The sequence below is a fragment of the Cryptomeria japonica genome, chromosome 1 (genome assembly GCF_030272615.1).
Source record: "Cryptomeria japonica chromosome 1, Sugi_1.0, whole genome shotgun sequence".
Taxonomy (NCBI): Eukaryota; Viridiplantae; Streptophyta; class Pinopsida; order Cupressales; family Cupressaceae; genus Cryptomeria; species Cryptomeria japonica.
Genome location: NC_081405.1, coordinates 325,300,665 through 325,320,739, shown reverse-complemented (window position 1 = coordinate 325,320,739; position 20,075 = coordinate 325,300,665). Strand labels below are relative to the sequence as shown.

The 20,075-nt window shown below is 34.9% G+C and overlaps 1 protein-coding gene across 3 annotated transcripts in view; it reads right to left on the bottom strand.

Annotated features, from left to right (window-relative positions):
* Window positions 1–1,892: 1,892 nt before the first annotated feature.
* Window positions 1,893–20,075, bottom strand: part of LOC131073156 (cell division control protein 2 homolog) — a 33,638-nt gene continuing 15,455 nt past the window's right edge. For all 3 annotated transcript variants that reach the window (XM_058009543.2, XM_058009544.2, XM_058009545.2), the window contains exons 4-9: window positions 15,549–15,669; window positions 5,985–6,158; window positions 5,731–5,894; window positions 5,500–5,587; window positions 2,504–2,557; window positions 1,893–2,344 (exon numbers count right to left, since the gene is read on the bottom strand). In XM_058009543.2, the coding sequence (XP_057865526.1) occupies window positions 2,255–2,344; window positions 2,504–2,557; window positions 5,500–5,587; window positions 5,731–5,894; window positions 5,985–6,158; window positions 15,549–15,669 (691 nt within the window). In that variant the 3' untranslated portion in view covers window positions 1,893–2,254. The remainder of the gene's footprint in view (window positions 2,345–2,503; window positions 2,558–5,499; window positions 5,588–5,730; window positions 5,895–5,984; window positions 6,159–15,548; window positions 15,670–20,075) is intronic.

The following is a 20,075-nucleotide window of genomic DNA, read 5'->3' as shown; positions in this document are numbered from 1 at the left end:
ATAACAATGAATTTAGACTTTAGGTAGCCCACTAAGGATATATGCACAAGAGGTTGTATGTGGTGGTGAATATGGGGCAAATATGCCTCATTATTATTGCATGAATAGATGTTACAATAATGTACTACCTTGTTTGCTCCTTGGTTGGCTAAGTCCACAATATTAAGGTACGGATTGATGTCTTGTTCAAGTTTTAGGATACGCTAGTCGTGTGTTATTATGGGTAGATGATTGGTCATATGATTGTCCATCAATAACCTCTAAGGTCATGATTCTCTCAACCAAGGTGGCAATGAGAGTTTCAAGGGTAGTCTAGTTTTGATCTTGATTAGTATGGTTAATATGGATAGCATGTCTATCTCAAGGAGGGTCACATTTATTCTTGTTGGTCTAATCATCTTGTGGGAGACATGATGAGGACATGATAACCCCAACTTTTGTCCAAGCCTTGCTTTCATATAAGAGACAATGAATGATCTTGCTTGGCAAGGATTACCAAGATTCATGACTTTAATAATGTGGGCTTGAGTTAAATTGTCTTCCATCTGATAACTTGTTGCTCAATATATCTTGCCCTCCCTCTCTATAAAGTGTCAAACTTACTCCCTCAATTTGTGGGTCATGGTAATAAAATATATCTTGCTCAACCATCAAGCATACATAGGGACACAAGGGAGATGAAGATTATAAGCTTAATTGATGTACGAATCACCTAAGTTCCTCTTTGCCATATAGGATTCTCAAACATCGAAGTACAAGGAACACTAAGGCCTTAAGGAACACTTCCTCGTTTCTAATTATAGTGGCATTTAAAATCCCTAAGAAAAGCAGTCCACATTGAAGGGAAAACTAATACAAAATAGGATAGATAGAGAGGGAAGGGTGGAGAAAATTGAAGGGAAAAATAAAAAAGGAAAAACAAAAATGAGTTTAAATTTGGGTTCACAAAAACGAAGATGCCTCAAAATAGGACAACATTTGAGGATCATGTTGAGTCAAGCCGTGGATGTGGATGCTTGGCGTGTCTGCAATTAAAGTGGATTTGTTGAATGTTACCGTTGTTTTAGAGGTGTTAAATGTTGTAAAATGTTTAATAATTATTTGCTTTTTAAATTTTGCAATGTTTCTGGTATTATATCAATAAGAAAACTAATCTAATGAGAAGAGTAAAAAACCTAATATATTTGTTGGCAAAAAATTAATTAATCTACCTTTAATTTCACTAAATGATTATACAACCCTTTTTATGTTTTCTGTATTTTCATAAATAAATAAAATGCAAGTTAATTGCTTTTGAAAAATGGCTTATTAAATACACTAAAGCAATCAAATGACTTCAATTAATCGAAGTAATTAATTAACTGAGATAAATTAATTAGAGGAAATTAAACTTTTAACATTTTCTAAGCAAACAGAGGAAGATTACCAACTATAATCCTAAAACTGAGTTAAGCATGACCATATATTACTAGCACGAGGACTTCCAGAGATGACCAATAATTCATAAATAACGAGGCTTGCTCTTGTTATCTGAATTGAAGTCTCAACATTTTCATGATGCTGTTGTAGAACCACCTTTTGATTCAAAACCGATCTCCCAAAGCAACAATCTAGGTGATGGCAGAGAATTCTCAGTTTCTTAGTGAGATAATTTACAATTTAGCTCATGCCAAGAAGTAAGAAAAAATTAGGTCCTTACAAAATAAGGTTGAACCTTTCACAATGAAAAGTTTATGGTAAAAAACAAGAAACCCATCATTCTGATTGAGCATTTACCGAAACAAGCAACAATATTTTCATTGATATGTTGCAGATAGATACTCTTGAGATGGTAATAAACAAATAAACCTTGCATGAAACATTGATTACATGATAAAAAAGATAACAAAGCATTCTGGCAGGCACAAAACATTTTCATCTCATAATTTGATCATGCAAATATCATCCCATAGAAAGGACAACAAAGAACACTATATGTTGGGTTTTCTTGCTGATCCTAAACGATATGTTTCATGGCAAAGTTCTGCCCTGCCCCATTTAAGGGCTGAGAAATCATAACCAATCACACCAAATCAGTAATACCCAAGGTGCATACCTTAACAAAGGCGGGGGAAAACAAAAAAGACAACCAATCCTGGTACTCATACATGTCTATATCTAACATATCATTCTCTAACACACGACTCATTGATGAAAAAACACTACAATACAATTCCCCAACACTCTTTTCAATCAGAGTTAATATACAGGTAGTTCAGGGAACAAAACCTAGATCTTTGAAATATTCATGCTCGAGGGCACTTCGAGCAGTGATACGTCTGCTGGGCTCCAAGCACAACATTTTCTGCAATGCATTGTTGATTGGAGAAAGAAAATGAAGCAAAAAAAAGTCACAAATAAACAAATTGCCACTCAACATCATATCAAGTTATTCAAATGATGATAAATATTTAGAAGTTACTGATTTTAAACAACTTCAAATAACAAAAGTGCTTGTTCTTACAGAAAGAAGATCAACTCCAGTTGGTTCAAGTCCTGGGACAACACTTGTCAAATCCTGTCAAACCCAGAACAAAGAGTGAATGACATGTTAAGATTTAACCCTATAGCACAATTCCACAATTTTAAGGAAACATTTTAAAGAAACAAGCTTCATTTCATTTAGAAAGGACTGCAAAATATGTAAGGTGACTTATCAAACTACTCATAGCATTAAGCCTTAAATATTGAAATTTAAAAAAATTCACAGTATTAATGCAACAGAAAGATATAATATCCAAAAATAAATTATCATTTGGCTAGATTATGCCTTAATGCTTAAAATTACTATTTGTAAAAAGCTAAATCAATAATATAAATAATTTAGACTAGAATAAACCAAGAAGGATCATCTTTATTGATAAGCAGAGTATCATATTTATGTATAATAACTTATATCAGAAGCACAGTGCAACCAATCCAAGTACATGGATTGACAATAACGTGAACACAAGACCAATACACCTATTTACCCCAAGGACATGTCCCCTGCATTTCCAGACCTGTCCCCTATCAGAAACATTTTAGAGACACTGCGACCAGTTGGAAACTTTCCACAGCTGTCCCCAATTTGCAGCAAAAATAGGAAACATCCCCAGGACATCAAAAATCCAGAAACATGAGGAAACAGCCTTGTCATCACCTACAGCCCAGTCAATAATAAAGCCAAAAAAATTGTTGGTTTAAAAAGATTTCACATTCCAGAAAAACTAAAATCCTAAAGAAAATACTGTAATTACCTTTTGAGGTGCAGAAACGATCCTCATTTGGACTCATTTCTGCCTCTTGTTGGGCAGTAACATGAGCACGGCTCCTATAATTGGCTTGAATCCCTATACGAATTAACTTTATGTATGTAAGATGTGCAGGTTACCTTATATTTATATCTGAGCAAGATCAAGAATTCCATGTCTATGGAGTTTATCATAACTCAATATTTGTTTTTTGGAAGAGGATTGAGCTCTCATGTGGTAGAAGATTAAGCAGAAGCTAACAGTAAATCAATGAACATGGATCTGTGTATTACTTTCACTAACAAATTATTGTGGCATCGATGATCAATCTTAATAGTAATGTAAACATATTAATTGACAGAAAGAAGTAACATTGAAAACCAATATTATAGTGGCAAAATGTATTGATGTCACATAAATATTATAATTTATTACTTACGTGGACCAGAAGCTATAATTTATGGACATTCATATATACTAACCATGTCTTAGGTTATCCGCCTGCCCTCCCACAACTGACTGGTAGCTTTTAACTCACTAGCATGACTTCATTAAACCCCTAATAACGGAATGAATCAACTCAATGTTAAAATACTATTATATTATAGATACTGATAATTCCTAGCACTTAAGGTGATGGAACTTAGACGTCTGTTTCTGAGAATACTTGATTGAAGAAGAATAAAAATGTCAGAGAGAAACTTAAAGGAAAATTTGCAACTGCTAGTGTGGCTGCCCACAATTTGTACTTGAAACACATAAGCATGGGCATTCCGGTCTTGTGCAAAATAGAGGATCAATTAATGTTGAGCAATGATCCATGAAAACCTCTAGGGGGTAATATTCTCCACCTGCATGTAGAAGTGGCAATGTTCTCATTGTGGAAAAATAGATTTGTCAAGACAAGATAAAATAATGACTAGACCTCGATTTTCTGGAAGGCCTTTGGCAAATGTATGTCATATATTTGCTATAAAATCAGTCTCTAATGGCCCTTTGTAGTTGTAACTTGTAGCCTTTGGGCATTTTGTTGTTATTTTTATATAATATATATGCGCATTGACAATGAAAGCTATGAAAATTTGTTAATGTGTGTTGACTCTCATGTGAAATATCTATTCAGCTCTAATATTATGTAATGTGATTCTATAATGTATATGACGAATGGCTCATCAATCTTATCATATGAATATTTGAAATTTTTCTATATTTTTAAACTTTCCGTTGTTTTTAAATAGCCATCCCCAGACATCTCAAAAATAGTCTTCAAAAAAATCCATCCCGGAAACATGTCCCCCTATCCAGCTGCACCTGTTCCAGAAATTTGGTGTAACATAACAATACACCAAATACAATACCAGAGCCTAAACTAGCAGTAGCTACTAAGAATATAGAATCACTAAGCCCACCACGGTTGACAGATATTTATGACTCACAAGCCAAAGGGCAAAAAAATTAAAAATGTGTTTGCACAAAAAGAGATTAAAAAAGGCCACACCCACTATAAAGCTCCTACAGCAGCATTGATACAGGTAAGTCCCCACATAAATAATATTCGATGATATAGTCAACTCCTAAATGCACTAAGACATTTCATAAATGAATGTGACCAACTCCTACAAGGCATTGACATACTTAATCCCAAACATCGCACAACACATAGTGAAATCCTCACATGTTTCAGAGAATTGATATGAATCCTCAAGTCTTTGAAACGCCTCTTTATTGTAAAGATATGCATTGCTGTTGCCATGAGTTTGGTTGCTTATTTATTATTTTGTGCCAGTTGATGAAATAAATTGATTAGAGTCCAAAACTAATGGTACCTTTACGGTAGTCAACATCAAGGGACGCCCCTCTTCAGATATGATTGGGTGATGGTTCCTCTAAACAGACCTATGTGCCTGTTATGTTGCTATATTTAGTCATTTGTTTCATCGGCTGCCTTTATTTGCACCTAGCTAGATGTGACACTCATAAAGTCTCACCTCCCACTTATATTTTTTAGAACCTATAAATAGAGCTAAGAAATCGTTGCCAAAACCATATGGTTACCATTAATGAGGAGTATATAGATATACAATAATGAGAATATGAGCTGGCTAAACAAGGCTAGCACAAGTAAAAAGGTAAAATAATAAGCAAAAACTGAAAGCTAATTTATATAAATTGTGTAAGTGAAAATCTCATCATATATGCAACAAAGCCATTCAATAAGGATAAATACCTTGGGAGGCCACTTTGGAAAAGCTGACTTGAAGTCTGGTAGAGAGGTTACTCCAGGCCATGTTTCTTCATTTGGTGTGCCTAGCACCCTTAAAAAAAAGCATTATAAAAGAAAATGACATTCTTCAGATACTACAAATGAGACATGAAAGGATCAAGACCAAGCATGAATTCCAAACAGCGTGAAAAAATCATTATCAAAAAATGTGTAACATACAACTTTCAATCTCACCTGAAAATCTTAAAGAGTTCGTCAATCTCTGAGTCTCCAGGAAAAAGTGGTCGTTGATTTACCATTTCCGCAAAGATACAACCCACAGACCAAACATCAACAGGAGTTGAATAATGTCGAGACCCCAGTAAGATTTCTGGTGCACGGTACCATAATGTAACCACCTGGACAATAAATGTTTTATTCACTTTTTGCAGATACGAAAAAATTTAATTTTAAAAAGCCATAAAATTCATGTGCACAACAGCGTTTACCTCATGAGTAAAGGTCCTCACTGGAATTCCAAATGCCCTTGCAAGTCCAAAGTCCGCAAGTTTCAGAGCATTGGTTCGGCGGTCTATGAGCAAATTTTGAGGTTTCAAATCGCGATGAAGAACACGGTGAGAATGACAGTATGCAATGCCACGGAGAATCTGATATAGAAATGTCTGCAATACAAAAGGAAAGGCTTAATAAATCATTCGTGCATCAGAATCCTTCTTATCAGAATTTCACTTTTGCATGTTATTGTTATCTCAAAGTAATGTGGGTTGAGATGAGCCTCAATCCTTCTAGACCACTGTTATGATTTAACACCTGAATGAAGAAAACCACAGTAAATTGAGCATTACAATAGCAACCCATATAATACAACTGCAGCAAAGGCTGAATAATTGATGCACGCACTAGTGGCTTAAGTTTTTAACACACTTAAATGAAGAGAAGCACTCTAAACTGAGCACTTTAATGGCAATGCATATAATGCATATGCAACAAATACCTTACAATTAATAGTGACAAAGGCTAAATAATTGATACATGCATTAATTCTTGTAGTCAAATCCAGTTTCAAAAAGGCAATTACAGGGAGCCAGAACTGCTATACCATTAACAACACGAAGTAAATAAACTTTAGATGTTTCATAAATGTATGTAGTAGTCAAAATTGCCATGTATGTCAAGGCTGAAGTGTGGCAAGTTTAACCATAAGGCCAATGCCAGATTACAAGAGCCCAAGAAATGATGTTTCTCACAATATCTTTATATGCAAGCCATTTAACTTATACAATAGAAACTGCTTAGCACTGATAGATGTGTTTGTGCTTGGAACAACAAATTTTGATCAATGCGAACCCTTCTTCTATTAATTACTGGTTTGAAATTTTTACAGTGTAGGAGACATTCCTTTTAATTATTAACGGGATACAATAAACCAATTTATTTAATGCATGGTAATTTTTCAGGCATGCTTCCCGTAGTGAAGAAATAATCACTGCAGTGGCATGCAGTGTGATTAATGGATGGATTCTTTTTCATTTATACAACTCTTAAGAAGGTGTTGGAAAGAAGTTTAGCCCCTGAAAACAGCTCCAGAAGGCAAAAAATTTGCAAAACACAATAATTTAAGTACTCATGTATTACTCACCAAATCAGTTATCTGTGTGCCAACTTGGTAACCCCCCAAAGCAAAATAAAACCTATGAATGACAAACTTTCACAAGAAACACAAGCCTCTCCATTTTATTTGCTCCTTCACATACAATCTTATATGGCAAAGTATGTCAGGGTGAAGATATATCTATGCAGAACGGCATCCCATGGCAGCCCACTTGCATGTTCAGGGAGTCCGCTCTTATCCCTTGAGGCTTAGCTCGCAATTCAGTACAAGGACTTCATAATATTCCTTGGCACATACATAGCAATTTGTAATATTTTGTGCTTTTCTCTAGGATGGAACTGAATATAATAAAAATTAGTTTCAACATACATAGCCTGTTCTTTGTATTTGTCTAACATTATGCTTTTCATTCAAGCCTGTTCTTTGTATCTGTCCAACATTATGCTCTTCATTCAATAGATGTTAATTCTGCAAAAAAATATATATACTGCAACCACTAGTTGGATTTGCTTCCATTTACAACAAATCAAAGTACCAGCGACTTAAAGTGTTGTCCACTGTGTTTATCCCCAGGCCCAGATGATGTGAGCTGTTAGAAGAATGAATACACAAAATTTAAGAGAATTGGATTACACACACTTCAATGAGTGTGGCTTATATTGAATGGGGAAGTTACAAGGGGGTTCTGACTTAAACTGCAAGTTGATTTTAAGACATAGCTTATGTGATGTTATATTACTATAATAAGCAATAAATGCATGTGTATTTAGAAGATTCTAACATCATGTCTAAATATTACCCTGTTTAATAACTAAACCAGAGACAACTCCAATTATGTCACAAATTGATCAGTGGATTGTTTCTAAAAGTGCAGTAATGGAAAGAAATATCATTAATTTTAAATACTCGGTGCAAGCTCGATAACTGAGTTCTCCACTAACTTCAAGACTCTTAGATGAATCTCAATAGTGGATAGAAATATTATTTCTAATTACCCTATTTAATGACAATCAGAAACAAGTCCAATTTGTCATAAATTTTGAAAAAGAAAATAGCACCAAGAGGTTTAGTCAGGAAAAGCAGATTGTTCCTTTAAGTGCAGTGATGGAGAGAAATATCATCAATGTCAACTAATTAATGAACCTAGTGATGATGACTCTCAATATCCTTGGTTCAAGCATGAGAAACTGAGTTCGTCACAAATTTCAAAAATCTTTGATTGTCATAGAAAAGTGGAATCGGTGTAATCTGAGAAAGTTGCAGGCCACTAAAAACTCAACCAAACTTCTTTATACTCTGCTTCAATGGAAGATAAAGCTACAATGTGCTGAAACATACTATGCCACAAAACAACTCCTAAGACCACCGAAGATGCATAGCTAATAGTTGGCCATCCAGTATCAACTAACTAGTCCAATCAGAGTATGCATATTCTATCAACTAAAAATCTATTGTCCTCAACTAGAAAATTCAAAAGTCAAGAGTACCTTCAATTTGTCACAACACTCATTTTTCTGTCTTCCAAATAACAAGAATCTATTGGGCTAAAAAACTGAGGGAGACAACTGACTACAAAAGAAAGATTCAGTCATGTGGATGTAAGTTATGTCAATTTGTCAAACTTGCCCCCTACTCTGTACAGTGACTCTTCCACCAGCAATAAATCATCATAGATTGACAACTTTAACCTGATCTTCATAGGTGTAGTGGAAGGATTACCATATTTAACCTAAGCCATGAAAATGAAATGGTCATGTTGCCAAATCTCTATGCCAAAGTAATACTATATAAGGCATGGATCAATCATGTGTCAAAAGCAATACATAGATCAAATTCACACGCTACAATGCAGTGGCCCCACCCACTAGTGGTGTCAAATCATCAACATGGACAACAAGGATCCATCACCATCCCTTTTGACGTGGAGATTTGGATCAATTTTTATATACTAGGCTCATGGTTCTTGCTTGAGTATATACAAAGACATCAGAAGCCCAACAAACCAAATAATCATCACCAGGACTTGAAATCTCTCAAGCTGCACAATACAGACCTCATTCAAGTCCTCATTCAAGAAGGTGCTCTTCACATCCATTCAATACACCTTTCAACAAAACTAAACTGCTCTGGAGAAAAGCAACCAGAATGTGACCATCTTTGTCATAATAGCAAAAGCCTCCTCATATTATATCCTCCCATATTGCAAATGGCCTTTCACAAAAATATGAGCCTTACATTTGTCCAAAGCATTGTTGGCTTTACTTTGGATTTCACATACCCATTCGCATCCAAGGCCGATTGACCAACACCCGAGTATGAATTTTCATCAACCCCTCATCTTCAACATCCATGGCAGACTCCCATTCAAGTACCTTTCACTTCTGTGTATCAATTGTATAGAGAACTTTAAAAAGGTTAGAAGGAAGCAAAATAAACATGTTCATCTGTACCAACAATATGTTTCCCAATTCACTGTGGTTTATTAAAAAGGTTAGCTTCTCAGACATCTTGAGTAGAGAAATAATACCACCTACTCTTGTGAATGGGCAACCACATCTAGAGTTGCAATTAACTCAAGGCTATGCCTTTGATGCCAATGGCGCAACAGAATATCAATCTAAAGCTCACACCAGTACCGATGATAGATATAAGAACTCGAGCCTTCATTCAAAGGAACCACAACACTAGCTCTAGAATGCTCAATGACAACCTACCAATTATAGTTACAATCAAGAATAAATTTTGTTTCTTTTACATCAACATCCCAACTAACTATGAATTCGTTAGTGATTATATCAATTAGTCTAAATTCATTGGGTTGTTCCCTAATACCTATACCCAGCAAAGAAACATTTAGTGTTCTTAGAACCTAGTTTACTCCCTTCACTATTAAGAACCAAGATATATGTGGCTGAATCAAAACTTTTAAAACATGTTACCTATGGATTGAGCCCAAACCAAGATTCTCCCCAATATTTATACAACACGGTTCTGCTGTGCATCATGCACTGGGCCATCTCCATGATAGCTCTATTGCTTCTCTTAATCACCTCATTTTGTTGAGGGGCAAAAGGGATTGTCAATTGCAGTCAAATACCTTTATCATAGTAATTTTGAAATTGCTTGGAAGTGAACTATAGCCACCATTATCAAACCGAGAGGTCTCAATTCCCCTACACTTGATTTTCAACCAATGCTTTGAACTTGGCAAAAGCTCTAAAACAATCAAACCTTTCTTCAGCAAGTGAACCCACGTTTTCTTTGAAAAATTATCAGTCAAGAATAAAAATACCAACACTGAGAAATCTTAATGACTCCCAAGATGGCTCATAGAGATCTACATCAATGAAATGTAAAGCCCCCTTTGTGCACCATGCCCCTTCAACAGGAAACAGATTTCATTTCTAATTACTAGCCAAAAATGCCCCACAAATATACCCCAGTTCTCTTGGATAGATAGCAATCGGCAAACCATAGTAGCATACATTTGCACAGCACAACAAAACTGTAAATAGAATTCAATTACCCAAGTTTAAAAAAGGAAAAAAATGTAATTAAAAAATGAATACTATATTTCATTAAAAAGAGAATCTGCAGAAGTAGAATCAGCAATAAACTTGTCATATCCATTCTGTGGTATGTGCTCTACCATCACCCAAAAATAGAATCTATAGAACTAGGATCAGCAATAATCTTGACATATCCAACTCTACGGCCAGTGAAGTGTACAAATACACCATAATCAAACAACCAACAACTGTTTGCATCACTATTATCTCAAGAAGATGTCATAAAACATACATTTTCTCCACACAATCTTATTCTATCTCAATTGCCATACCGTGCAGCTTCTTTTGGGATAGATCATACTCTCGTTTCTAGAATTTTTGCTTGATATGCCCAAACTTATAACAATAACAACACTTAGCTTTGTGTTTGGATTGTCAATCAAAAGTATTTTGTTTTGCCCTTATACTCTGCAGCATGTGCACTTTCAAATTGTACAAAACTAGACTCAACAATTTGCATTTGTCTCCATTTAATTGCAAAAAGTATGAGCTCATTTTTACAAAGGTGAAAGTTTGACTTTACCAACAAGTGCAACAACTCCCTAAAACTTCCAAACCATGGTGACAAAGTTGAACAAATTATTGATGACCGAGCAACCATATCTTCTTCATCTGCTGGTTTATTGACAGCAAATAGTTGATCCTCTCATGGTGACTATCACCCAACTTCATAGAAAACAATAAATTTTTCAAATACAGCTGACTATCTTTTACAAAAGTTCAGCACTTGTTATTCAAACACTCCCAAAGATCACTAACTAAGGGGCATTCCAAATTTCTAAGACCAAGTCACCAAATACAAACAATTTTAATTAAAAGACTTCTTTATTACAATTATCAAAATCTACAGGAATTGAAGCCATTCGGTTTTTGTTTGTAGGATTATTCTATCACAATTCCTATACTTGGTAAATGCTAAGCATTTTGTGACTCTAGACACTAAATTTTCTGACCTACAATCTTTTGTGCTTCAGGAAAAACAACATTTTGAATATTGGCCATTGATAAAGTTTCAACATACAATAAAAAAATTTAACTTACAAAAAATAACCAATCGCACAATAATATAATGCAGGTTTTCACATTTTTTTGCAAAAATACTGGGCTTATTGTACAAATTAAAAAAAGTACCCAATCTTTGTCCCTTTGCATTGTACTGCTGTTCATCGATTTTGTTACTGTTAATCTATGTTGTCACCGTTTATCTATATTCACTGTTCATACATACCATTTGGATTCTATACAGATTTCTATTTCTCTTTTTTTTCTTTTTTGTTTTGAACAGCAACTTGTTTCCCAGCAGATTCCTCTCTTCTTCCCTTAATCTTCTTCTCTATCATATTTGTTTAGTGCTATGTTTCATAGGGACATGTACCCCATCAAAACTCCTGTCATCTCCACAGCTGTTCTTGAGATTGCAGGACATTAGGGGACATCCCGTGGCCATCCCCTTTCTCCGAAGATTCCCAAGAACTTTCTTCAGACTCCCTCCACAAAGACATGACATTGACAACATTTTTTCCAATGCTTAAAAAATCAAGCACTGCATTTTTTTAAATAAATAATTAAAAGGAATGTGGGGGGCCCACAAGCCCTCCCACTTTCCTTATGCAACCCTAAACAACTTAAAACATTAACTCATTTACTATAATTGTTGTTGCCATCATCATTTGAATTTTTTTGCAGCTTGAAGAAGAGGAAGGAACAAACAATAAGGAAGAAGATTTGCAGGCACTCTCCACATTGAAGATCAATTTCATTCATTGTAAAGTATACCACAATCACCATGGCTATTTTTAGTTTATTTTCACTTCTTTTTTTCTCAAAAGAGCTTAGGGGGTGCTTTTACTTTTATTTTTCTAGTCTACTCTTTGCTGTTAGACATTTCTTTGTAAGTAAAAATGAGCACCAATCATTTATGAGATGAAGAGTGAAAGGAATGTCAACTTAAACCAAAATCAAAATGAAGTTGATGGGAGTGGTGAGGGTTCTCATTCTTCAGATAACTCAAGTTCTACTACAGCAAACCATTTTGCATGCCCTTGATCATTCTCAAATATTATGCAAAAGGCCCTCGCAATCCCCAAAAAACCTTGATGGAATCTGTCACCATTTGGGTCAATATTTGGTCAAAAAATGCAAAGGGCAGCATGCATTGATTGTATTATGTTTGCAATACTAATCTTCATGGTAGTTATAGTAGGGGTGGATACAATTTATTAAGTTAGAGTGGACATGGGGTAAGGGTTTGTGAGAAAATAACTCTGAAAGAAGTGGTTGAAATGAAAAAGTTGGTTGGGAAGCATGAAGCAAAATCTAGAGCTACAACTATGCCATCTATTTCAAAGCATTCCAAAGTATCAATTGTTATTAGTAGAAGACAGGATTCTAATAGAGGGAAGATGACGGCCAAATCGTTTATGCCCATGCCATCCCATTTCATGTACCACAATCTCCTTTTAAAGAGATGTTGAAAGAAAAGAAACACAATTGGATCCTCATATGCACCTCTAAAGAATATAGATTGTGTACCTCCCTCCTCAACAAACAATATTCAAAGACAAAAATTTTAAGGACAAGACAAACATTGATTTAAACATTTTGCTTCATTGTCATGGATGGGTGGACTGATAATCAACATCGGCCACTCATTAATATTATTATTACATGTCTAGCTAATTCATACTTTCTTAAAGCTATTGATTGCTATAGGAAACACCAGGACATATATTTCTAGTTTTAACTTTTGAGAAAGGCCATATTAAAGCTTGACGCTTTCAATGGTGTGAAAATTGTAATAGATTCAGCTCATGTTTGTAATTAGCTCAGAGCACCTACAAACACATTTCTGGACTCCATGTTGTGTACAAGCTTTTAACAATGACTTGTAAGACATCAAAAAAATAGATTGGGTGAAGCCACTAATGGCCAAAGCTAGAGACATATAGATGTACATAGCCACCACACATCACTTGCACTGTTCAAGTCTTTTTCAAAGAAAAAATTTCTCAAACAAATGGAGACTAGATATGCTTGTTATTTCATTTTGTTAGAGAGGATGTTGGAAGTGCAAGAGGCTCTACAATACATGATGATTTGTGAAGAGTGGCAGAAGGTTGAATCAAAGTCAAAAGAATCGCTAAGTTAAACCAAATTTCCAAGACGAGGATGGCTGGAGATGTAATGTCCCCTTTTAAATTTCCCTTTTTTCTTTAAATAACAAATCTAAGTCACAATAATAGTTGCACAGTATACAATCAACCTAGAAATCATAGTTTTAACAGTTTATTATATATTTCAGACTTAATCCTTAGCATGTATCTCAGAAAGATAGAAGTTATACTCTTGTCCCTGTTGTAAATACTCCTCCAATCTGCAGTGATCATTCTTTATTTAAATGCCTTTGGAATGTCTTAGTCAGGTGTGCAACATTACATATTAATAATGAAATAAGGTCGTTGCATTAGATGCGATAACATGAAAAGGTATGCATTGAATGTGGGGTGAAGAGTTATCCTTACATGCATTCAATGAACTGTGTGAAAAGGCATTGATCATTCTTTTATAGACAACAAAACTTTTGGAACATAAAGCTTTGGGAATTGAATATATTTTATAGTGGTAAGTTTTACTTTCTAATCTGCTGTATCACACAGCACTCACTTATATTTTTTTTCCAAATTTACTAGGAAGGCACCTAAACATTAAATAATACTTATTTCAACAAAAGATCAAAACAAGTTACTCCTTCAATTAAAAAAAGTTACTAATTCAAGGAAAGAATTAGACTTTTACTCAATACCAAAACTGTATTTCTTGAACCAATTTTAAAAATTTGATGGTCTCCAAAAGTTAGCTTTGGCAATCATGCATCTCCAAATGTATAACATACAAAAAATTAAAATCCATTATATGTATCAGAGTTCCACATGTCACAAAGTGTGATAAAAACAGCATTACACAAGTTAGCAAATATACCCTGCTAAAACATTTAGTATTTTTTTGCACCTCACAAAGATGGGATAAAGCTAAAAACACCAATGAAAATTAATGTAGGGCTAAAGAGCTTTACAACTCATTTATTAACAGGTTAAAAAAATTGTGTAGGCAGCTTATAAATTTAACCTATTCAGTTCAACCTCTGACCAAAGACAAAAAACTGAATACAGATACATTGCCAACGAGGTACATATATAAGAACAGTTTATTGTAACCTGACTTGAACATGTATAACAAATTAACAATAGATACCTTTAAAACTCATTTATTTACATTTGGTTTTTTTGTGCCTCGCAAAGATGGGCCAAAGTTGAGAACACCAAGGAAAACTTATGTCGGGCTAGATAGCTTTAAAACTTGTTTATTAACAAGTTAAGAGTTGTATACAGAGTTTATAAATTTAACCTATTCAGGTCAGCCAACAACCAAAGACACAAAACTTAGTATAGATACACTGCCAAGAGGTACATATATTGAACAGTTTATTGTCACCTGACTTGAACATGCATAACAATAGATACCATGTTTACCCTCACATATGACTGGCAAGCCAATACCTAATTGATTAAATGTCATCCTAGCAATGCAACGATTGGTCCAGTCCACTATAGCAGAAATATTTCATATTATTTGGTCTAGAATGAATTTACAACAGTCTTTGTTCCACGGACTTGCTTTTAACTTAACAAACAATATTCTTCAAAAGCTTAGCCACATTTTTCTTACCCCCATTTATTGAAAATAGCTTGAAAACTGGAATGTTTGAAACATTTAGTCTAACCATATTTGATTGTTCACTCTTAATTCTCCCAAAGCATCTTCGGCAAGTACTTGTCCTAAATCGAAGCAAAAGGAGGAAAGGTCTCACCTACTTTGATTAGACGCGGATCTTTCGCCATATCAGGACAAGAATCCATATGTTTCTTGAGGTCCAGGTCCAAGTACTCAAACACTAAATACAAGCGCTTTTCACTGTGCACCACATCCTGCAACCTAGAAAATGAGAAGATAATGGTAAGAAGGCAATACAAAAGAAAGTATAGGATAATCACTGAAATTGATAAATTACAGCACCCAATAAAATATTAACAAAAGCTTAATTACAAGAGCATTTGATACACCTATTTGCAAAATAGAAAAGTAAATAACACAATACAAGTAGCATCACATCAATGAAGACATTCAAAGACAATAGAGCATTTTCTCAAGGCTAAGAGTATGTCATAAATGGTTTTACAAGTAAATTGATTTAAAATCAATCCAAGAGAGTTTCTGATAGATATAAGTTATAGATATCTCTTCCTCTTTTACTAAGATTCTTATCAGTCTCTTGCATTCACCTAATAACCATTTGCTACTCATTTATAAAAGGTTGTAAGGATTTGAATTGCCCTTGCTAAGATTCTTATCAGTCTCTTGCATTCACCTAAAAGCCATTTGCAAATCATTTATAAAAGGTAGTAAGGATTTGAATTGCCCTGCTAAGATTCTTATCAGTCTCTTGCATTAACCTAATAGCCATTTGCTACTCATTATAAAAGGCTGCAAGGATTTGAATTGCCCATTCATCAGTATCATACCTGACTGTGATTTCATGCGGTTTCTGGATTTAAAGCTATTCCATGTTACTATATAAATTAATAACAAGTTCACACTTGATAAAGCTGTGACAAGCTATCATATCTATGCATGCGTGTGTTGTGGAAATACTTATAAATTAATAATAGGGTCACACTCAATAAAGCCTGTGACAAGCTATCGTATATATGTGTGTGTGTTGTGGAAATACAATATATATGTATATATATTTTGATCTGTAAGTTTATATATATATATATATATAGACACACACACATACAAGGCATAAGGGAGCCGTACCCCATTTATAATTTTTAAAAACAATAACACGATAAAATGCAAGCCCTAAATAATAGGGGTACAACAATGCAAATACATTGCCCCTATCAGCTTATTACAAAAATACGCTCAATTGAAAACAAGCTTAGCAAGAATACATTAACCCAAAAACAGAGGAACCTCAGTTTTGTCCAATCCTTCCATCTTTTTCTCTTTTGTTGATGATCTTAAATTCATTTGATGCTTCGTTTTTTATAGGACTGATTTTTTGTTCTTTACTTCTATCCACCCTTGATCTATTTCAGAATTTTTGAAGCTCGTAACCTGCAAGGATGTTTGGGGCTCCTAGGAATTCTCAAGAGTTGGTGTTGATTGAGGATGCAACAGAGTCTCCATCCACAAGAATGTCAGAAGGAGCATCCACGCTGACAGGAGCCAACGTATCCAAAACAGGAGTGGCTAAAGGCATTGCAGAGTTCTCTTGAGTTGAATTCAAACCAATCTAAGAGTTGGGGGGGATCACATAGTGTTGTGGCTCAACCCCAATCCACCAAGTGGGCTTTACCACTTCGATCCAAATAACCGCACTTGTGAGCTCTCATCTTTTAACATTGAGAAGTAAAGTGGTCTGTAGAAGCATTTTCTGCATCAGAAAGCCACTTCTTCATAATCAACTGGCTGCAACCAGCAGCGATCTCCCACATTCAATGAAATCTCTGCAGGGAGCCCATTGTATGAAATATCCCTTGCCAATTCTGATCCAAATTTGTTGATTAGAGGCTCAAGGAATATCATCAAACACTTGTATGCGAAGTTGTAGCTTGCTGATATGAATTTCATTTTGCTGTGTATGCTCTTAAAATCAAGTAGAAATGATGCAAATGATTTGAAAAGAATGTCAAAAGATCTAACAATAAGCTGAGAATGAAATGCACTTGTTTTTACTCTTTTCAAATGCAAATACATGAGTTCCCAAGGTAAAATGCATACCTACAGCCAAGTAGCATTTTCACAAACACTTGGCATGTAAACTAATGTGCAACTACAGCCAAATACCCAAAGATAAATAATGATGTGCAACTACTTCCTTGATTAATATAAAGCATAGGCTGAGTATAAGCTGATTTGATTAGCCAAGACTCTTGGCCTCACAATGACATGTAAATCTGATGAAAGCACACCTACAGCAGCAAGCTAATATGACTGATATGACAATGTAAACTACATCTAAAAATCATGAGGAACCTGGCGTAAATAAGCGCCCATATCCGATGAAGAGGTGGCAGCTCTTTACTTGACAAATGGTGCCTTCTCTTACCCAAATCAAACTTCCCTTCAATCAAGTGTGAAACCCTTGTGTAAATTTCATCATATTGCCAAAGTACTGTAGCGTTTAGTGTTCATATCCACCGTAGCAGCCAACATAAATTTAGAATTGCAAATATTTAACTCTTAATCTACCAAAATCTTCAGATCTGCAATGTTTGCCCTTTTAATTTGTTCTCAAACCCTGCTATAACATTCTGGGATAAATATGCAGCTGATAATATGAATTTGTTTGCAGACCCTAGCTGCCATTAGAACCTGCAATAAACTCCATAGTGATTCCCGAGTGAAACCACCTCACAATGGTGCTTGGTTTTCCATCCAACACCACGAAATCCAAGGGACTTCGCCCTTAGAACAGTCCAATCACTGAATATCAGCAAAAATGGAGGAATAACTCAATATAATATTCTCATAACATGCTCTTGAAGGAAGACAAGGTTTGTTTATAAAGACTCCTCAAACTCCAAATCAATCTCCACGCTCAATGTGGGATAAATCCTCCTTTACTTTTAATTCCTCCTTATGACGTAGCTTCTCGAACAAGCTGGAGAGCTTTATTAATTAAAATGAATTTATATTGTCATTTTATAAAGTCACTTAATGCTAAAATGGCCCCACTCTTAATGACATTTTATAAAGTTAAATAATAACTTTATAATATAATCAATTAACAAATAATATCATTAAATGCCATTATAATTTTAATATCTCATTGATTACTCATTATCTCTTTGTCCCGTCTAAACCTGGAGGTCAACCATTGTTCCCTCTACGCATCCAACTGCCTTACTAATAATAGTAAGGTGGGTCTCTAATGTAGCACTGACTTACTATAAATAGTAAGTACCTCAAAACATAGCCAGAAACCTCTGAATAACCTAGCCTCAAAACATAAGAAAGATCTAGAGAAGTAAAGGCTAACAACTACCACCTGAAAAGCTTCATGATGCCCAAATTGGACCCTCTGAACAACTACATTAGCCTGTGAGGGTCAAGAAATAGGCTAATCCTCTTAAAACTAATGCTCACAAAAATGGGGACATTACATTGTATAAGGTCCATTTCCACACAAATTCAAGCACGAGTGGAGCTTTGATAGTTAATTGTCTCTTCTGAGCAACATTGATATTTCCCTAAACCATTGCCAATAGCCTACAAACAATCTATTTCCCAAAAATGTAAGGGAAGATATGTCAAGCACACCTAGAAAAAGGTGAAGGAGAAGGTCTCAGAACGCAAATCGAAGGAGGGATACGAGGGCTTCATGCATAGGAAGTCACTTTGGAGAACCCAACGGCCATTTTCCAGCATCCAAACCTTGTCTACTAAAGACTCAAATTCAAGAATAAAAAACCCCTTGGCATAGGGGAAAATATAAATTTCTTCCTCCAAAAATTCAATGAATACTAGAGCAAGGAAATTCTCCAAGAGCTCATTATAGTCAAAATGTGCATGAAAGGAGATGAATCCATGCTGACATTGTTGTGTTCTTTTAAGGATCCGTCAAGTCATCAACTACTACCAAATGCATAGTTGACTGAAAGAAACAGGGGTTTTGATGTAGAATCGAATGTAATAAAAATGAGGAATACCTAAAGAATTATTGATTATTGAAATTTTTCAATTCGCAGCAAAGTTGGTCAACTATGACCTCTTAGAAATCCATTTTGAAAGATTGCCTTCAAGTTATAGTCATGAGCCTATAAATAGCACCTAGCTAGAAATTGTGGACACTCTAATCATCATCCAAGCCGAAAATGAAAACTAGCACTGAATAGGTGTTCTAAACATCTTGTGAAAATTGTGGCAAACATTGTTATTTTCATCTAAGTGAAGATCTTTATTGAGAAATCCTAGTTGGTTGTCCCTCATTTCCCATATATTTTGTAGTTTTGTATGGCTGCTAAAAAGGGTTGTTGGATCATAGCATATTCTCAACAAGTCCCTAATATCATTTGACATTGATAATTAATAGAAGGTTCCTTTCTTTGATGGTTCTCGTGCCTAAGTCAAAACACCTAAAAAACATGCATCTACCAACTCGTAACATGGGTGGACAATTGGAACCATATATTGAACCAACGTGAGGATCCAAATTCTAACCCTAAATGTTTCAACCTTGCTCGTCTTGACTTTGTTTGTAATGTGTGCATGTGCTCTTTGTCTCAAATGTCTCGGTGGTTTAAGAAAGATTTGTATCAAAACATGGTCTA